Source organism: Pristiophorus japonicus, chromosome Y, assembly GCF_044704955.1.
Source record: "Pristiophorus japonicus isolate sPriJap1 chromosome Y, sPriJap1.hap1, whole genome shotgun sequence".
In the NCBI taxonomy this organism is placed as follows: Eukaryota; Metazoa; Chordata; class Chondrichthyes; family Pristiophoridae; genus Pristiophorus; species Pristiophorus japonicus.
Genome location: NC_092011.1, coordinates 39,853,058 through 39,869,330, shown reverse-complemented (window position 1 = coordinate 39,869,330; position 16,273 = coordinate 39,853,058). Strand labels below are relative to the sequence as shown.

Here is a 16,273-nt window from a genome sequence, read left to right as displayed (position 1 = left end):
CTCCCTCTCTCTCCCTCTCTCTCTCCCTCCCTCTCCCTCTCTCTCTCTCCCCTCTCTCCCTCCTTTTCCCCTCCCTCTCCCTCCCCTCTCTCCCCCTCTCCTCTCTCCCTTCTCTCCCTCTCCCCCCTCTCTCCCCTCCCTCTGCCCCCCCCTCTCTCCCCTCCCTCTGCCCCCCCCTCTCCCCCCTCCCTCCCCCCCCTCTCTCTGGCCCGCTCGCTCAGAGAGTCAATGGTTCAGGCCTCACGCTGTCGATCTGCAGAGACGTTCACGGGGAGGAAGACCATTGGCGAATCTCAATGGCGGATGGACAGGACCCCCCCAGCCCCGACTCACCCTCGCACCGTGTCTCCCGGCGTTGCTAAACCCAGCGACGGAGAGAGTCGGGGGTGGAGCAACTATCGCGGGTTGGGCCGTCGCTCTGTCGCACAGAACCTCACCTCTTTGCCCAGTAAAGCGATGACACAGGCCTCCGAGGCATCACAGATCGCCGTGAGATCGTGTCCGCCCTCCAACACCATGACAACGCGTCCCTCGGTAAGTGACATCAGCTGTCGGGTCAGGTATCCGAAGCCTGGTGGGGGAATTAACAGAAGCGGCGGTTACACTCCATCTCCCGCCCTCAGTACCGCCCCTCCGACAGTGCAGCACTCCCTCAGTACTGCCCCTCCGACAGTGCGGCGCTCCCTCAGTACTGCCCCTCCGACAGTGCAGCACTCCCTCAGTACCGCCCCTCCGACAGTGCGGCGCTCCCTCAGTACTGCCCCTCCGACAGTGCGGCGCTCCCTCAGTACTGCCCCTCCGACAGTGCGGCACTCCCTCAGTACTGCCCCTCCGACAGTGCAGCACTCCCTCAGTACCGCCCCTCCGACAGTGCGGCACTCCCTCAGTACCGCCCCTCCGACAGTGCGGCACTCCCTCAGTACTGCCCCTCCGACAGTGCGGCACTCCCTCAGTACTGTCCCTCCGACAGTGCGGAGCTCCCTCAGTACTGCCCCTCCGACAGTGCGGCCCTCCCTCAGTATCGCCCCTCCGACAGTGCGGAGCTCCCTCAGTACTGCCCCTCCGACAGCGCAGTATGGCGCTCCCTCTGTACTGCCCCTCCGACAGTGCGGCACTCCCTCAGTACAGCCCCTCCGACAGTGCGGAGCTCCCTCAGTACTGCCCCTCCGACAGCGCAGTACGGCACTCCCTCAGTACTGCCCCTCCGACAGCACAGTGCGGCGCTCCCTCAGTACTGCCCCTCCGACAGTGCAGTACGGCACTCCCTCAGTACTGCCCCTCCGACAGCACAGTACGGGGCTCCCTCAGCGTTATACGGGAGTGTCAGCCTAGACTTATGTGCTCGAGTCTCTGGAGTGGGTCTTGAACCCAGCCCCCATTCGAGCTCAGGTGTGTTAGTGAGGGACCGATATCCACTGAGCCATGGCTGAAAACCATCGATGTGTTTAAGGGGAGGCTGGATAAACACATGAGGGGGAAAGGAATAGAGGGATACGGTGATGGGGTGCATTGGAGGGGGCGTGGGAGGGGGCTGGTGTGCTGTTTTAACTCCGGAACGGAACAGTGGGCCCAATGGCCTATTCCTACCAAAGAGGTTATCCACTGTGGCAGGATAAATATAAAAGCAAGTTATTATTTAAATGGAGAAAGATTGCAAAGTGCTGCAGTACAGCGGGATCTGGGGGTTACTTGTGCATGAAACACAAAAGGATAGTATGCAGGTACAGCAAGTGATCAGGAAGGCCAATGGTATCTTGGTCTTTATTGCAAAGGGGATGGAGTATAAAAGCAGGGAAGTCTTGCTCCAGTTATACAGGGTATTAGTGAGGCCACACCTGGAGTACTGCGTGCAGTTTTGGTCTCCGTATTTACGAAAGGATATACTTGCTTTGGAGGCAGTTCAGAGAAGGTTCACTCGGTTGATTCCGGGGATGAGGGGGTTGACTTATGAGGAAAGGTTGAGGAGGTTGGGCCTCTACTCATTGGAGTTCAGAAGAATGAGAGGTGATCTTATCGAAACGTATAAGATTATGAGGGGGCTTGACAAGGTGGATGCAGAGAGGATGTTCCCACTGATGGGGGAGACTAGAACTAGGGGGCATGGTCTTAGAATAAGGGGCCGCCCATTTAAAACTGAGATGAGGAGGAATTTCTTCTCTCAGTGGGTTGTAAATCTGTGGAATTCTCTGCCCCAGAGAGCTGTGGAGGCTGGGACATTGAATATATTTAAGGTGGAGATAGGAGATTTTTGAGCGATAAGGGAGTGAAGGGTTATGGGGAGCGGGCGGGGAAGTGGAGCTGAGTCCATGATCGGATCAGCCATGATCGTATTAAATGGTGGAGCAGGCTCGAGGGGCCGAATGGCCAACTCCTGCTCCTATTTCTTGTGTTCTTATGTCTTGGTGCTGTGAATATTTTTGTAGAGTGGGGCAAGTATCGCTCCAAGGTTGGGGCATGAGCCGTGGGTCCACTCACATTTGGCTGAGACCTTGTAGCCCCCGAGCTGTGGTGGGTGACCTTCAACAGCATCGAAACCCGACGACACGAGAACCAGGTCCGGGGAGAACTCTTTGGCAATCGGTATCACCACCGCCCTGTAACCGTCCGGGAAACAAGGAATTAATCACAACAACAACAACTTAAATTTACATAGTGCCTTTAAGTTGGATGAAACGTCACGGGAGTGTTACGAGATTTAAAAAATTGCACACCGCCCAAGTAGAAATTAGGGGTAGCTGACCAAAAGCTGGGTCAATGAAGGAGGTTTTAAGGAGCGTCTTGAAGGAGGAGAGAAAGGCAGAGAGGTTTAGGGAGGGAGTTCCAGAGCTTGGGGCCCCAGGCAACAGAAGGCACGGCCACCGATGGTGGAGCGATTATAATCAGGGATGGTCAGGAGGGCAGAATTAGAGGAGTGCAGAGATCTCGGGGGGGTTGTGGGGCTGGAGGGGGTTACAGAGATATGGAGGGGTGTAGGGGCTGGAGGAGGTTACAGAGCTGGGAGGGGTGTAGGGGCTGGAGGTTACAGAGATAGGGAGGGGTGTAGGGGCTGGAGGAGGTTACAGAGATAGGGAGGGGTGTAGGGGCTGGAGGTTACAGAGATAGGGAGGGGTGTAGGGTCTGGAGGAGGTTACAGAGATAGGGAGGGGTGTAGGGGCTGGAGGCGGTTACAGAGATATGAAGGGGTGTAGGGCTGGAGGGGGTTACAGAGATAGGGAGGGGTGTAGAGGCTGGAGGAGGTTACAGAGATAGGGAGGGGTGTAGGGACTGGAGGAGGTCACAGAGATAGGGAGGGGGTGAGGAGGCTATGGAGGGATTTGTAAACAAGGATGAGAATTTTGAAATCGTGGCGTTGCTTAACCGGGAGCCAATGTAGGTCAGTGAGCACAGGGCGTGATGGGTGAGCGGGACTGGGTGCGAGTTAGGACACGGGGGCAGTGAGCACGGGGTGATGGGTGAGCGGGACTCGGTGCGAGTTAGGACACGGGGTCAGTGAGCACAGGGCGTGATGGGTGAGCGGGTCTCGGTGCGAGTTAGGACACAGGGCAGTGAGCACAGTGGGTGATGGGTGAGTGGGACTCGGTGCGAGTTAGGACACGGGGTCAGCGAGCACAGAGGGTGATGGGTGAGCGGGACTCGGTGCGAGTTAGGACACGGGGTCAGTGAGCACAGCGGGTGATGGGTGAGTGGGACTCGGTGCGAGTTAGGACACGGGGTCAGTGAGCACAGCGGGTGATGGGTGAGTGGGACTGGGTGTGAGTTAGGACACGGGGACAGTGAGCACAGGGGGTGATGGGTGAGCGGGACTCGGTGTGAGTTAGGACACGGGGCAGTGAGCACAGGGGGTGATGGGTGAGTGGGACTCGGTGCGAGTTAGGACACGGGGTCAGCGAGCACAGGGGGTGATGGGTGAGTGGGACTCGGTGCGAGTTAGGACACGGGGTCAGCGAGCACAGGGGGTGATGGGTGAGTGGGACTCGGTGCGAGTTAGGACACGGGGTCAGCCGAGTTTTGGATCACCTCTAGTTTACGTTGGTAGACTGTGGGTGGCCAACCAGTTTGGGGGGTGAGGAGACCACAGTTTGGGGGGTGAGGAGACCACAGTTTGGGGGTTTGAGGAGACCACAGTTTGGGGGTTTGAGGAGACCACAGTTTGGGGGTTTGAGGAGACCACAGTTTGGGGGTTTGAGGAGACCACAGTTTGGGGGTTTGAGGAGACCACAGTTTGGGGGTTTGAGGAGACCTCACAGTTTGGGGGGTGAGGTGAGGAGACCCAGTGTGAAGTCCTGGTGATAGATGGTTTTACGAACAGGAGGTGGTGAGATTAATCTGGTGGGGTGGGGGGGTGTGGGTTCAGGGAGAGCATGTGGGCAGTATTAGTCTGCAGAAATGAAGACCCATACCACCAGAACGCAACGAGTCCCGAGATCTACAAAATGGATAGACAACTTCACCAACAACTCCCAAATTAAGGAAACCCAATCAAACACATTTACATAAGAACATAAGAAATAGGAGCAGGAGTCGGCCATTCGGCCCCTCGAGCCTGCTCCGCCATTTAATACGATCATGGCTGATCCGATCATGGACTCAGCTCCACTTCCCCGCCCGCTGCCCATAACCCTTCACTCCCTTATCGCTCAAAAATCTGTCTATCTCCGCCTTAAATACATTCAATGTCCCAGCCTCCACAGCTCTCTGGGGCAGAGAATTCCACAGATTTACAACCCTCTGAGAGAAGAAATTCCTCCTCATCTCAGTTTTAAATGGGCGGCCCCTTATTCTAAGACCATGCCCCCTAGTTCTAGTCTCCCCCATCAGTGGAAACATCCTCTCTGCATCCACCTTGTCAAGCCCCCTCATAATCTGATATGTTTCGATAAGATCACCTCTCATTCTTCTGAATTCCAATGAGTAGAGGCCCAACCTACTCAACCTTTCCTCATAAGTCAACCCCCTCATCTCCGGAATCAACCGAGTGAACCTTCTCTGAACTGCCTCCAAAGGAGGTATATCCACCTGGTGGCCATTGACACAAGAGTTGACCAGGTCGATTCTCTGCCCCTCTGTCCCACCCACACATGTCACTCCCCGCCCCCCCCCCCCCCCACCCAAAACCACGCAACACCTTACCGGAAGGCGGCGAGATATTCTGCGTCTCCCATCGGTGGGTCAAGGCCTCCAGCCCAAGCGACATTGACGTTAAAGCCAACACCAGCCCCACACCCGACCTGAGGGGGTAGAAAGACAACAAGGTCACGGCTGGGCAAGAGCAAGGAAGGAACTCGAATACATCATCATCATCATCACTATAGGCAGTCCCTCAGAAGCGAGGAAGACTTGCTTCCACTCTAAAAATGAGTCCTTCGGTGGCTGAACAGCCCAATACGGGAACCACAGTCCCTGTCACAGGTGGGACAGACAGACGTTGAGGGAAGGGGAGGGTGGGACTGGTTTGCCGCACGCTCCTTCCGCTGCCTGCGCTTGGTTTCTGCACGCTCTCGGCGACGAGACCCGAGGTGCTCAGCGCCCTCCCGGATGCACTCCCTCCACTTAGGGCGGACTGGTCTTTGGGCCCAGGGACTCCCAGGTGTCGGTGGGGGTGTTGCACTTTATCAGGGAGGCTTTGAGGGTGGTCCCTTGTAACGTTTCCTTTGCCCACCTTTGGCTCGTTTGCCCGTGAAGGAGTTCCGAGTAGAGCGCTTGCTTTGGGAGTCTCGTGTCTGGGGGACCATGCGGACAATGTGGCCCTGCCCAGCGGAGCTGGTCGAGTGTGGTCAGTGCTTCGATGCTGGGGATGTTGGCCTGGTCGAGGACGCTAACGTTGGTGCGTCTGTCCTCCCGGGGGATTTGCAGGATCTTGCGGAGACATTGTTGGTGGTATTTCTCCAGCGACTTGAGGTGTCTACTGTACATGGTCCATGTCTCTGAGCCACACAGGAGGGCGGGTATCACTACAGCCCTGTAGACCATGAGCTCGGTGGTGGATTTGAGGGGCCTGGTCTTCGCACACTCTTTTCCTCAGGCAGCCGAAGGCAGCACTGGAGGCGGTGTCGTCTATGTCTGCCCTTGTTGATACGAGGCTCCCGAGATGGGAAATGGTCCACGTTGTCCAGGGCCGCGCCGTGGATCTTGATCACTGGTGAGACCACACCTGGAGTACTGTGCACAGTTTTGGTCTCCTTACTTAAGGAAGGATATACTTGCCATAGAGGGAGTGCAGCGAAGGTTCACCAGACTGATTCCTGGGATGGGGGGATTGTCCTATGAGGAAACGTATAAAATTCTGACGGGGTTGGACAGACTGGATGCGGGGAGAATGTTTCCCCCGGGCTGGGGAGACTAGAACCAGGGGTCACAATCTCAGGATAAGGGGTTGGCCATTTAGGACTGAGATGAGGAGGAATTTCTTCACTCAGAGGGTGGTGAATCTTTGGAATTCTCTGCCCCAGAGGGCTGTGGAGGCTCAGTCGTTGATTCAATACAGAGAGCAAGATTTTTCGATATTAAATGAATCAGGAATATGGGGATCGGGCGGGAAAGTGGAGTTGAGGTCGAAGATCAGCCATGATCTTATTGAATGGCGGAGCAGGCTCGAGGGGCCGAATGGCCGACTCCTGCTCCTATTTCTTATGTTCTTATAAGTATGAAATGAGGAATACTGTTTCGTCTTTGTATAAGACCTTAGTCAGGCGCACTTGGAATAATGTGTTCAAAGTTGGTCTCCTCACATAGTGGGTGATATGGAGGTTTTGGAAAGGGTGCAGAAAACGGCCACCAGACTAATTCAAAGTCTAAAGCATCTTAGTAAAAAGAGTTGGAATCTATACCTTATGGCAGTGTCGAGCTCTATTATGTTCCATTGTGAGCCATTGGGATTGTATACGGTGGGAGTGAATGGGAAGGAATTTGGGTCCATTGGGATTGTGTATAATGGGAGTGAATGGGAAGGGGTTTGGGTCCATTGGGATTGTGTAGAATGGGTGTGAATGGGAAGGGGTTTGGGTCCATTGGGATTGTGTACAGTGGGAGTGAATGGGAAGGGGTTTGGGTCCATCGGGATTGTGTACAGTGGGGGTGAATGGGAAGGGGTTTGGGTCCATTGGGATTGTGTACAGTGGGAGTGAATGGGAAGGTTTGGGTGAATTGGGATTGTGTACAGTGGGAGTGAATGGGAAGGGGTTTGGGTCCATTGGGATTGTGTACAGTGGGAGTGAATGGGAAGGTTTGGGTGAATTGGGATTGTGTACAGTGGGAGTGAATGGGAAGGTTTGGGTGAATTGGGATTGCATACAATGGGAGCGAATGGGAAGGGGTTTGGGTCCATTGGGATTGTATACAGTGAGAGTGAATGGGAAGGGGTTTGGGTCCATTGGGATTATGTACAGTGGGAGTGAATGGGAAGGGGTTTGGGTCCATTGGGATTGTGTACAGTGGGAGTGAATGGGAAGGGGTTTGGGTCCATTGGGATTGTGTACAGTGGGAGTGAATGGGAAGGGGTTTGGGTCCATTGGGATTGTGTACAGTGGGAGTGAATGGGAAGGGGTTTGGGTCCATTGGGATTGTGTACAGTGGGAGTGAATGGGAAGGGGTTTGGGTCCATTGGGATTGTGTACAGTGGGAGTGAATGGGAAGGGGTTTGGGTCCATTAGGATTGTGTACAGTGGGAGTGAATGGGAAGGGGTTTGGGTCCATTAGGATTGTGTAGAGTGGGAGTGAATGGGAAAGGGTTTGGGTCCATTGTGATTGCATACAATGGGAGCGAATGGGAAGGGGTTTGGGTCCATTGGGATTGTGTACAGTGGGAGTGAATGGGAAGGGGTTTGGGTCCATTGGGATTGTATACAGTGAGAATGAATGGGAAGGAGTTTGGGTCCATTGGGATTGTGTACAGTGGGAGTGAATGGGAAGGGGTTTGGGTCCATTGGAATTGCGTACAGTGGGAGTGAATGGGAAGGGGTTGGGTCCATTGGGATTGTGTACAGTGGGAGTGAATGGGAAGGAGTTTGGATCCATTGGGATTGTGTACAGTGGGAGTGAATGGGAAGGGGTTGGGTCCATTGGGATTGTGTACAGTGGGAGTGAATGGGAAGGAGTTTGGATCCATTGGGATTGTGTACAGTGGGAGTGAATGGGAAGGGGTTGGATCCATTGGGATTGTGTACAGTGGGAGTGAATGGGAAGGGGTTTGGGTCCATTGGGATTGTGTACAGTGGGAGTGAATGGGAAGGGGTTTGGGTCCATTGGGATTGTGTACAGTGGGAGTGAATGCGAAGGAGTTTGGGTCCATTGGGATTGTGTACAGTGGGAGTGAATGGGAAGGGGTTGGGTCCATTGGGATTGTGTACAGTGGGAGTGAATGGGAAGGGGTTTGGGTCCATTGGGATTGTGTACAGTGGGAGTGAATGGGAAGGGGTTGGGTCCATTGGGATTGCATACAGTGGGCGTTTAGGAGCCATACTGACCTCATCCGCCGCTCCGCTTCCGGGGAAGAAATTCCCGTCGTCGTGACGATGTAAGGAGATGTATAACACGTTGGGGTCCCTGTAGAACACCTGCTGAGTTCCATTCCCGTGGTGGACGTCCTATCGGAAGGAAAGGTTCAGAGTCAGAGACTGAAAAGGCCATTTAACTCCTCAACATTCTCCCATTCGCCCAACACACCTGCATTTATATAGCACCTCAGGATGTCCCAAAGCACTTCTCAGACACTGATGTACTTTGTCCCAGCTGTAGTTGCTGTCGTAATGTCGGGAAAATGCAGCATGTAGATTTGTGAATAGGAAGATCCCACAATCAGCAAAGAGGTCAGTGGACCGGTTAAGGTGTGTGTTTTATTCGTTGAGGGTATTGGTGGAGGGAAGATTGTTGGGAGCCAAGAACCATCGAGTGACCTCTCCCAACTGTTCCAATAGTGACGTGGGGTTAGAGAGGCCTCCCCAGATATCGGAGGGTGCAAGATCAGAAAGACTTGCATTTATATAGCGCCTTCCATGACCACCGGACGTCCCAAAGCCCTTTACAGCCAATCAGGTACATTTTGGAGTGCAGTCACTGTTGTAATGTGGGAAACGCCAATTTGCGCACAGCAAGCTCCCACAAGCAGCAATGTGATAATGACCCAGGTCATTTGTTTTAGTGATGTTGGTTGAGAGATAAATATTGGCCCCAGGACACCGAGGAGCACTCCCCCTGCTCTTCTTCCAAATAGTGCCATATGTACTGTGGGAGTGAATAGGAAGGGATTTTGGTCCATTGGGATTGTGTACAATGGGAGTGAATTGGAAGAGGTTGGGTCCACTGGGATTGTGTACAATGGGAGTGAATGGGAAGGGGTTAGATCCATTGGGATTATGTAAAGTGGGAGTGAATGGGAAGGGGTTTGGGTCCATTGGGATTGTGTAAAGTGGGAGTGAATGGGAAGGGGTTTGGGTCCATTGGGATTGTGTACAATGGGAGTGAATGGGAAAGGGTTTGAGTCCATTGGGATTGTGTACAATGGGAGTGAATGGGAAGGGGCTTGGGTCCATTGGAATTGTGTACAGAGGGAGTGAATGGGAAGGGGTTTGGGTCCATTGGGATTGTGTACAATGGGAGTGAATGGGAAGGGGTTAGATCCATTGGGATTTTGTACAATGGGAGTGAATGGGAAGGGGTTGGGTCCATTGGGATTGTGTACAGTGGGAGTGAATGGGAAGGGGTTCGGCCCATTGGGATTCTGTATAACGGGAGAGAACGGGATAGGGTTGAATCACTCACCCAGTCCACAATCAGGATTTTGCTCATCTTCGATTTCTGCAGGAGTTGTTTGGCCGCGATGGCGATGGAATTGAAAAAGCAGAACCCCCTGTGAAGGAGGCAGGAATATAAGAACATAAGAACATAAGAAATAGGAGCAGGAGTCGGCCATTCGGCCCCTCGAGCCTGCTCCGCCATTTAATACGATCATGGCTGATCCGATCATGGACTCAGCTCCACTTCCCCGCCCGCTCCCCATAACCCTTCACTCCTTATCGCTCAAAAATCTGTCTATCTCCACCTTAAATATATTCAATGTCCCAGCCTCCACAGCTCTCTGGGGCAGAGAATTCCACAGATTTACAACCCTCTGAGAGAAGAAATTCCTCCTCATCTCAGTTTTAAATGGGCGGCCCCTTATTCTAAGACCATGCCCCCTAGTTCTAGTCTCCCCCATCAGTGGGAACATCCTCTCTGCATCCACCTTGTCAAGCCCCCTCATAATCTTATACGTTTCCATAAGATCACCTCTCATTCTTCTGAACTCCAATGAGTAGAGGCCCAACCTACTCAACCTTTCCTCATAAGTCAACCCCCTCATCTCCGGAATCAACCGAGTGAACCTTCTCTGAACAGCCTCCAAAGCAAGTATATCCTTTCGTTAATACGGAAACCAAAACTGCACGCAGTACTCCAGGTGTGGCCTCACCAATACCCTGTATAACTGTAGCAAGACTTCCCTGCTTTTATACTCCATCCCCTTTGCAATAAAGGCCAAGATACCATTGGCCTTCCTGATCACTTGCTGTACCTGCATACTAACCTTGGACAACGGAACACACACGCGCTGATTAAATGATGATTCACGGAGTTGTACATTTTGTTTTAGCAAGGATGGCAGTTAGTAAACTGGTGCTCCCTTTATTTTTCAAGAGGGACATGTTGAGACATTTAAGCAAGGACAACTCACACGTTAATGCCAATCCCACCTGCTCATAAATCAAGAGACCAAATTTAAAAATCAAGAGATTGGACAGCAAAATCATGAGGTGCCAATTTCTTTAAACATAAGCCAATATAGATTGACACTTGATTCGTGGGATGGGCTGGGGGAGCGATGGGGTATAGTCATGATAAGGGATTAAGGGGTTATGTAGAGAAAGCAGCGAACACCAGAAATAGGAGCAGAAGTCGGCCATTCGGCCCCTCGAGCCTGCTCCGCCATTTAATACCATCATGGCTGATCCGATCATGGACACAGCTCCACTTCCCCGCCCGCTCCCCATAACCCTTCACTCCCTTATCTGTCTATCTCCGCCTTGAATATATTCAATGACCCAATCTAACCTAAACTCTCTCTCTCTTTCAAATCCCTCCATGGCCTACTCACCCACCTCTCTATCTCTGTAACCTCCTCCAGCCCCTACACCCTCCCTATCTCTGTAACCCCCTCCAACACCTACACCCCTCCCTATCTCTGTAACCCCCTCCATCTGTCTATCTCCACCTGAAATATATTCAATGTCCCAGCCTCCACAGCTCCCTGGGGCAGAGAATTCCACAGAATTACAACCCTCTGAGAGAAGAAATTCCTCCTTATCTCAGTTTTAAATGGGCGGCCCCTTATTCTAAGACCATGCCCCTAGTTCTTGTCTTCCCCATCAGTGGAAACATCCTCTCTGCATCCACCTGATGAAGTGGAGCTGAGTCCATGATCGGATCAGCCATGATTGTATTAAATGGCAGAGCAGGCTCGAGGGGCCGTATGACCGATTCCTGCTCCTATTTCTTATGTTCTTATGTGGAGAGATTGAGTAGACTGTGCCTAAATTCTCTACAGTTTAGAAGAATGAGAGGTGATCTCATTGAAACAGACCAGATTCTGAGGGGGATTGACAGAGTAGATGCAGGGAGGGTGTTTCCCCCCGGGCTGGGGAGTCTAGAACCAGGGGTCACACAGTCTCAGGATAAGGGGTCGGCCATTTAGGACTGAGATGAGGAGGATTTTCTTCACTCAGAGGGGGGTGAATCTTTGGAATTCTCTGTCCCAGAGGGCTGTGGAGGCTCAGAACTTGAGTATATTCAAGGCTGAGATTGCTAGATTTTTGGATATGAAGGGAATCGAGGGATCGGGCGGGAAAGTGAAGTTACATAGAAACATAGAAACGTAGAAAATAGGTGCAGGAGTCGGCCATTCGGCCCTTCGAGCCTGCACCACCATTCAATATGATCATGGCTGATCATGCAACTTCAGTACCCCATTCCTGCTTTCTCTCCATACCCCCTGATCCCTTTAGCCGTAAGGGCCACATCTAACTCCCTTTTGAATATATCCAACGAACTGGCCCCAACAACTTTCTGTGGTAGAGAATTCCACAGGTTCACAATTCTCTGAGTGAAGAAGTTTCTCCTCATCTCGGTCCTAAATGGCTTACCCCTTATCCTTAGACTGTGTCCCCTGGTTCTGGACTTCCCCAACATCGGGAACATTCTTCCTGCATCTAACCTGTCCAGTCCCGTCAGAATTTTATATGCTTCTATGCAATCCACTCTCACTCTTATAAATTCCAGTGAATATAAGCCGAGTCGATCCAGTCTTTCTTCATATGTCAGTCCTGCCATCCCGGGAACCAGTCTGGTGAACCTTCGCTGCACTCCCTCAATAGCAAGAATGTCCTTCCTCAGATTAGGAGACCAAAACTGAACACAATACTCCAGGTGAGGTCTCACCAAGGCCCTGTACAACTGCAGTAAGACCTCCCTGCTCCTATACTCAAATCCCCTCGCTATGAAGGCCAACATACCATTTGCCTTCATCACCACCTGCTATACCTGCATGCCAACTTTCAATGACTGATGTACCATGACACCCAGGTCTCGTTGCACCTCCCCTTTTCCTAATCTGTCACCATTCAGATAATATTCTGCCTTCCTGTTTTTGCCACCAGAGTGGATAACCTCACATTTATCCACATTATACTGCATCTGCCATGCATTTGCCCACTCACCTAACCTGTCCAAGTCACCCTGCAGCCTCTTAGCATCCTCCTCACAGCTCACACCGCCACCCAGCTTAGTGTCATCTGCTGTTGAGGTCGAAGATCAGCCGTGATCTCATTGGATGGCAGAGCAGGCTCGAGGGGCCGAATGGCTGACTCCTGCTCTTAATTCTTACGTTCTTATGTAATAATCAGGAGGGGCAAAGAGTCAACACATCTACCAATGTCAATGAACCAGTTCTCGGTGAAGCATTAAGCCGCACCTGTTTCAGATCAATGCTTTATCTGTCTCTCAAATCCATCTACCCTGCTTTGCTTCAAATAATTCCATCCCCTTACCCGACAAAAATCCATGGATCTCAGTTTTGATAGCTCCAATCGACCCTCGGCTTTTTGGGGGAGAGAGTTCCCGATTCCCACGGCCCTTTGTGTGACGAAGTGTTTCCTGACATCACCCCTGAACGGTCTGGCTCTGATTTTAAGCTGACTCCCCCTTGTTCTGGACTGCCCCCACCATAGAAACATAGAAAATATGTGCAGGAGCAGGCCATTCGGCCCTTCGAGCCTGCACCGCCATTCAATGAGTTCATGGCTGAACATTCAACTTCAGTACCCCCTTCCTGCTTTCTCGCCATACCCCTTGATCCCCCTAGTAGTAAGGACCTCATCTAAGTCCTTTTTGAATATATTTAGTGAATTGGCCTCAACTACTTTCTGTGGTAGAGAATTCCACAGGTTCACCACTCTCTGGGTGAAGAACTTCCTCCGCATCTCGGTCCTAAATGGCTTACCCCTTATCCTTAGACTGTGACCTCTGGTTCTGGACTTCCCCAACATTGGAAACATTCTTCCTGCATCTAACCTGTCTAACCCCGTCAGAATTTTAAATGTTTCTATGAGGTCCCCTCTCATTCTTCTGAATTCCAGTGAATACAAGCCCAGTTGATCCAGTCTTTCTTGATAGGTCAGTCCCGCCATCCCGGGAATCAGTCTGGTGAACCTTCGCTGCACTCCCTCAATAGCAAGAATGTCCACCAGAGGGAACAGTTTCTCTCTCTCTATCTACCCCATCAAGTCGTTAAACCCCGTCCCCCCCCTCCCCAATCAAATTGCCCCTCAATCTTCTACACTCGAGGGAACACAAGTCTGTGTGACCTGCCCTCGGGATTTAACCCTTTATACCCCCTCCCCTCCCCCCCCCCCCCCCCACCGGGTATCGTTCTGGTCATTCTGCGCTCCTCCTGAGGCTGATATATCCCTCCTGAGACGGGTGGGGGGGGGGGGGGCAGAACTGGACGCAGTCACTCCAGCGGGGGTCTGACCAGTGCTTTGTACAAACTGTAGCTTTCGTTCCTGCTCTTGGTTCCCAAACCCCGACATGAGATTAAGGCCAACGACCATAGACTGAACAGCTCATGGGCGAAAGTTAACTCACATCGCAGTAGAGGGCTCTGCATGATGTCCCGGGGGTCTCACAATAGCAAATCCATTCTGCAACAGAAAGTGAGAATAGAATGGTCCACAGTGTTCACCAAAAATTATCTCCGAGCACCTTCTTGGACTGAGTGAGTGATCCAAACCCTTCCCATTCACTCCCACTGTATACAATCCCAATGGACCCAAACCCCTTCCCATTCACTCCCATTGTACACAATCCCAATAGACCCAACCCCTTCCCATTCACTACCATTGTACACAATCCCAATGGAACCAAACCCCTTCCCATTCACTCCCAATGTACACAATCCCAATGGACCCAAACCCCTTCCCATTCACTCTCACTGTACCCAATCCCAATGGACCCAAACCCCTTCCCATTCACTCCCATTGTACACAATCCCAATGGACCCAAACCCCTTCCCATTCACTCCCACTGTACACAATCCCAATTGACACAACCCCTTCCCATTTACTCCCACTGTAAACAATCCCAATGGACCCAACCCCTTCCCACCCACTCCCAATGTACACAATCCCAATGGACCCAAACCCCTTCCCATTCACTCCCACTGTGCACAATCCCAATGGACCCACACCCCTTCCCATTCACTCCCACTGAATCCAAACCCCTTCCCATTCACTCCCACTCTACACAATCCCAGTGGACCCAAACTCCTTCCCATTCACTCCCACTGTACACAATCCTAATGGACCCAAACCCCTTCCCATTCGCTCCCACTGTACACAATCCCAATGGACTCAAACCCCTTCCCATTCACTCCCACTGAACACGATCCCAAGGAGGTGCATTGGCGCGGAAGTTGGGTGAAATAATTCAGGGATCCCTCCCCCCGGGACCGCTACCCTTTGACCCCGCCCCTCCCGCACCTCGGCAGGCGCCGGCCCACGGCGGATATCGCGGGTGCACGATGCCACTCATGGTCGAACGACCCCGCCGACACTCGGTGCCTGAGGGGGCGAGCGCTTGGCGATGAGCTGAACGCGCGAGGGTGGTGGGTGGGGGGGGGGCTGGCGGGCTCTGTCGAGTTGTATGAAAGGCACAGGGGTGGGGGTTGTGGGGGGGGGGGGGGGAGAGCTGGGGGGCGCGCGAAGGGGAGGTGAGCTTGGGATGGTACCTTCAGCTCGCCCGAGGCCACCTTGAGTGTCAAATCGACGACACACCCCACCGCCATGCGGGCCGCGCTCGACGAGTGCATCTCGTTCCAGACCGTGTCGCTGTCCACCTGTAAACGGAGGGACGGAACTCAGAAAATAAAGTCAAGACAACTCCTTCAGAGAACGTAAGAAATCGGAGCAGTAGTTGGCCATTCGGCCCCTCGAGCCTGCACCATTCAATATGATCATTGCTGATCCTCTATCTCAACACCATATTCCCACCGTCTCCCCATACCCCTTGATGCCTTTTGTGTCTAGAAATCTCTCTATCTCCCTCTTAAATATATTCAGTGACTTGGCCTCCACAGCCTCCTGTGGTAGAGAATTCCACAGGTTCACCACCCTCGGAGTGAAAACATTTCTCCTCATCTTGCTCCTAAATTTCCTACCCCGTATCCTGAGACTGTGTGACCCCTTGTTCTAGACTTCCCAGCCCCCGGGGAAACATCCTCCCCACATCCAGTCTGTCCAACCCCGTCAGAATTTTATACCTTTCAATGAGATCCCCTCTCATTCTTCTCAACTCCAGTGAATACAGGCCCAGTCGACCCAATCTCTCCTCATACGGCAGTCCTGCCCTCCCAGGAATCAGTCTGGTGAACCTTCGCTGCACTCCCTCTATGGCAAGTATATCCTTCCTTGGGTAAGGAGACCCAAACTGCTCACAATACTCCAGGTGTGGTCTCACCAGGGCCCTGTATAACTGCAGTAAGACATCCTTGCTCCTGTACTCAAACCCTCTTGCAATGAAGGCCAACATACCATTGGCCTTCCTATTTCTGTACTGTAAAGCTGTACGAGAGAGATACTCACCCCCAGACCTCCGCAAGGTAACATAACGAATACTCTCTGGGAAAGCATTCCTAGAAAGAGAAGGGAAGGAGAGAGATAAGTGAGGCTTCAAACCACGATGGATCGCCTCG

At 52.5% G+C, this 16,273-nt stretch overlaps 1 protein-coding gene across 4 annotated transcripts in view; it reads right to left on the bottom strand.

The window, feature by feature from the left end:
* Positions 1-380: 380 nt before the first annotated feature.
* The window catches only part of LOC139241104 (histone deacetylase 4-like), a 188,035-nt gene continuing 172,142 nt past the window's right edge, over positions 381-16,273 (bottom strand). For all 4 annotated transcript variants that reach the window (XM_070869794.1, XM_070869795.1, XM_070869793.1 and 1 more), the window contains 8 exons: positions 16,164-16,213; positions 15,311-15,418; positions 14,170-14,225; positions 9,757-9,844; positions 8,463-8,582; positions 5,131-5,228; positions 2,476-2,594; positions 381-571 (listed from right to left, as the gene is read on the bottom strand). In XM_070869794.1, coding sequence (XP_070725895.1) covers positions 396-571; positions 2,476-2,594; positions 5,131-5,228; positions 8,463-8,582; positions 9,757-9,844; positions 14,170-14,225; positions 15,311-15,418; positions 16,164-16,213 — 815 coding nt within the window. In that variant the 3' untranslated portion in view covers positions 381-395. The remainder of the gene's footprint in view (positions 572-2,475; positions 2,595-5,130; positions 5,229-8,462; positions 8,583-9,756; positions 9,845-14,169; positions 14,226-15,310; positions 15,419-16,163; positions 16,214-16,273) is intronic.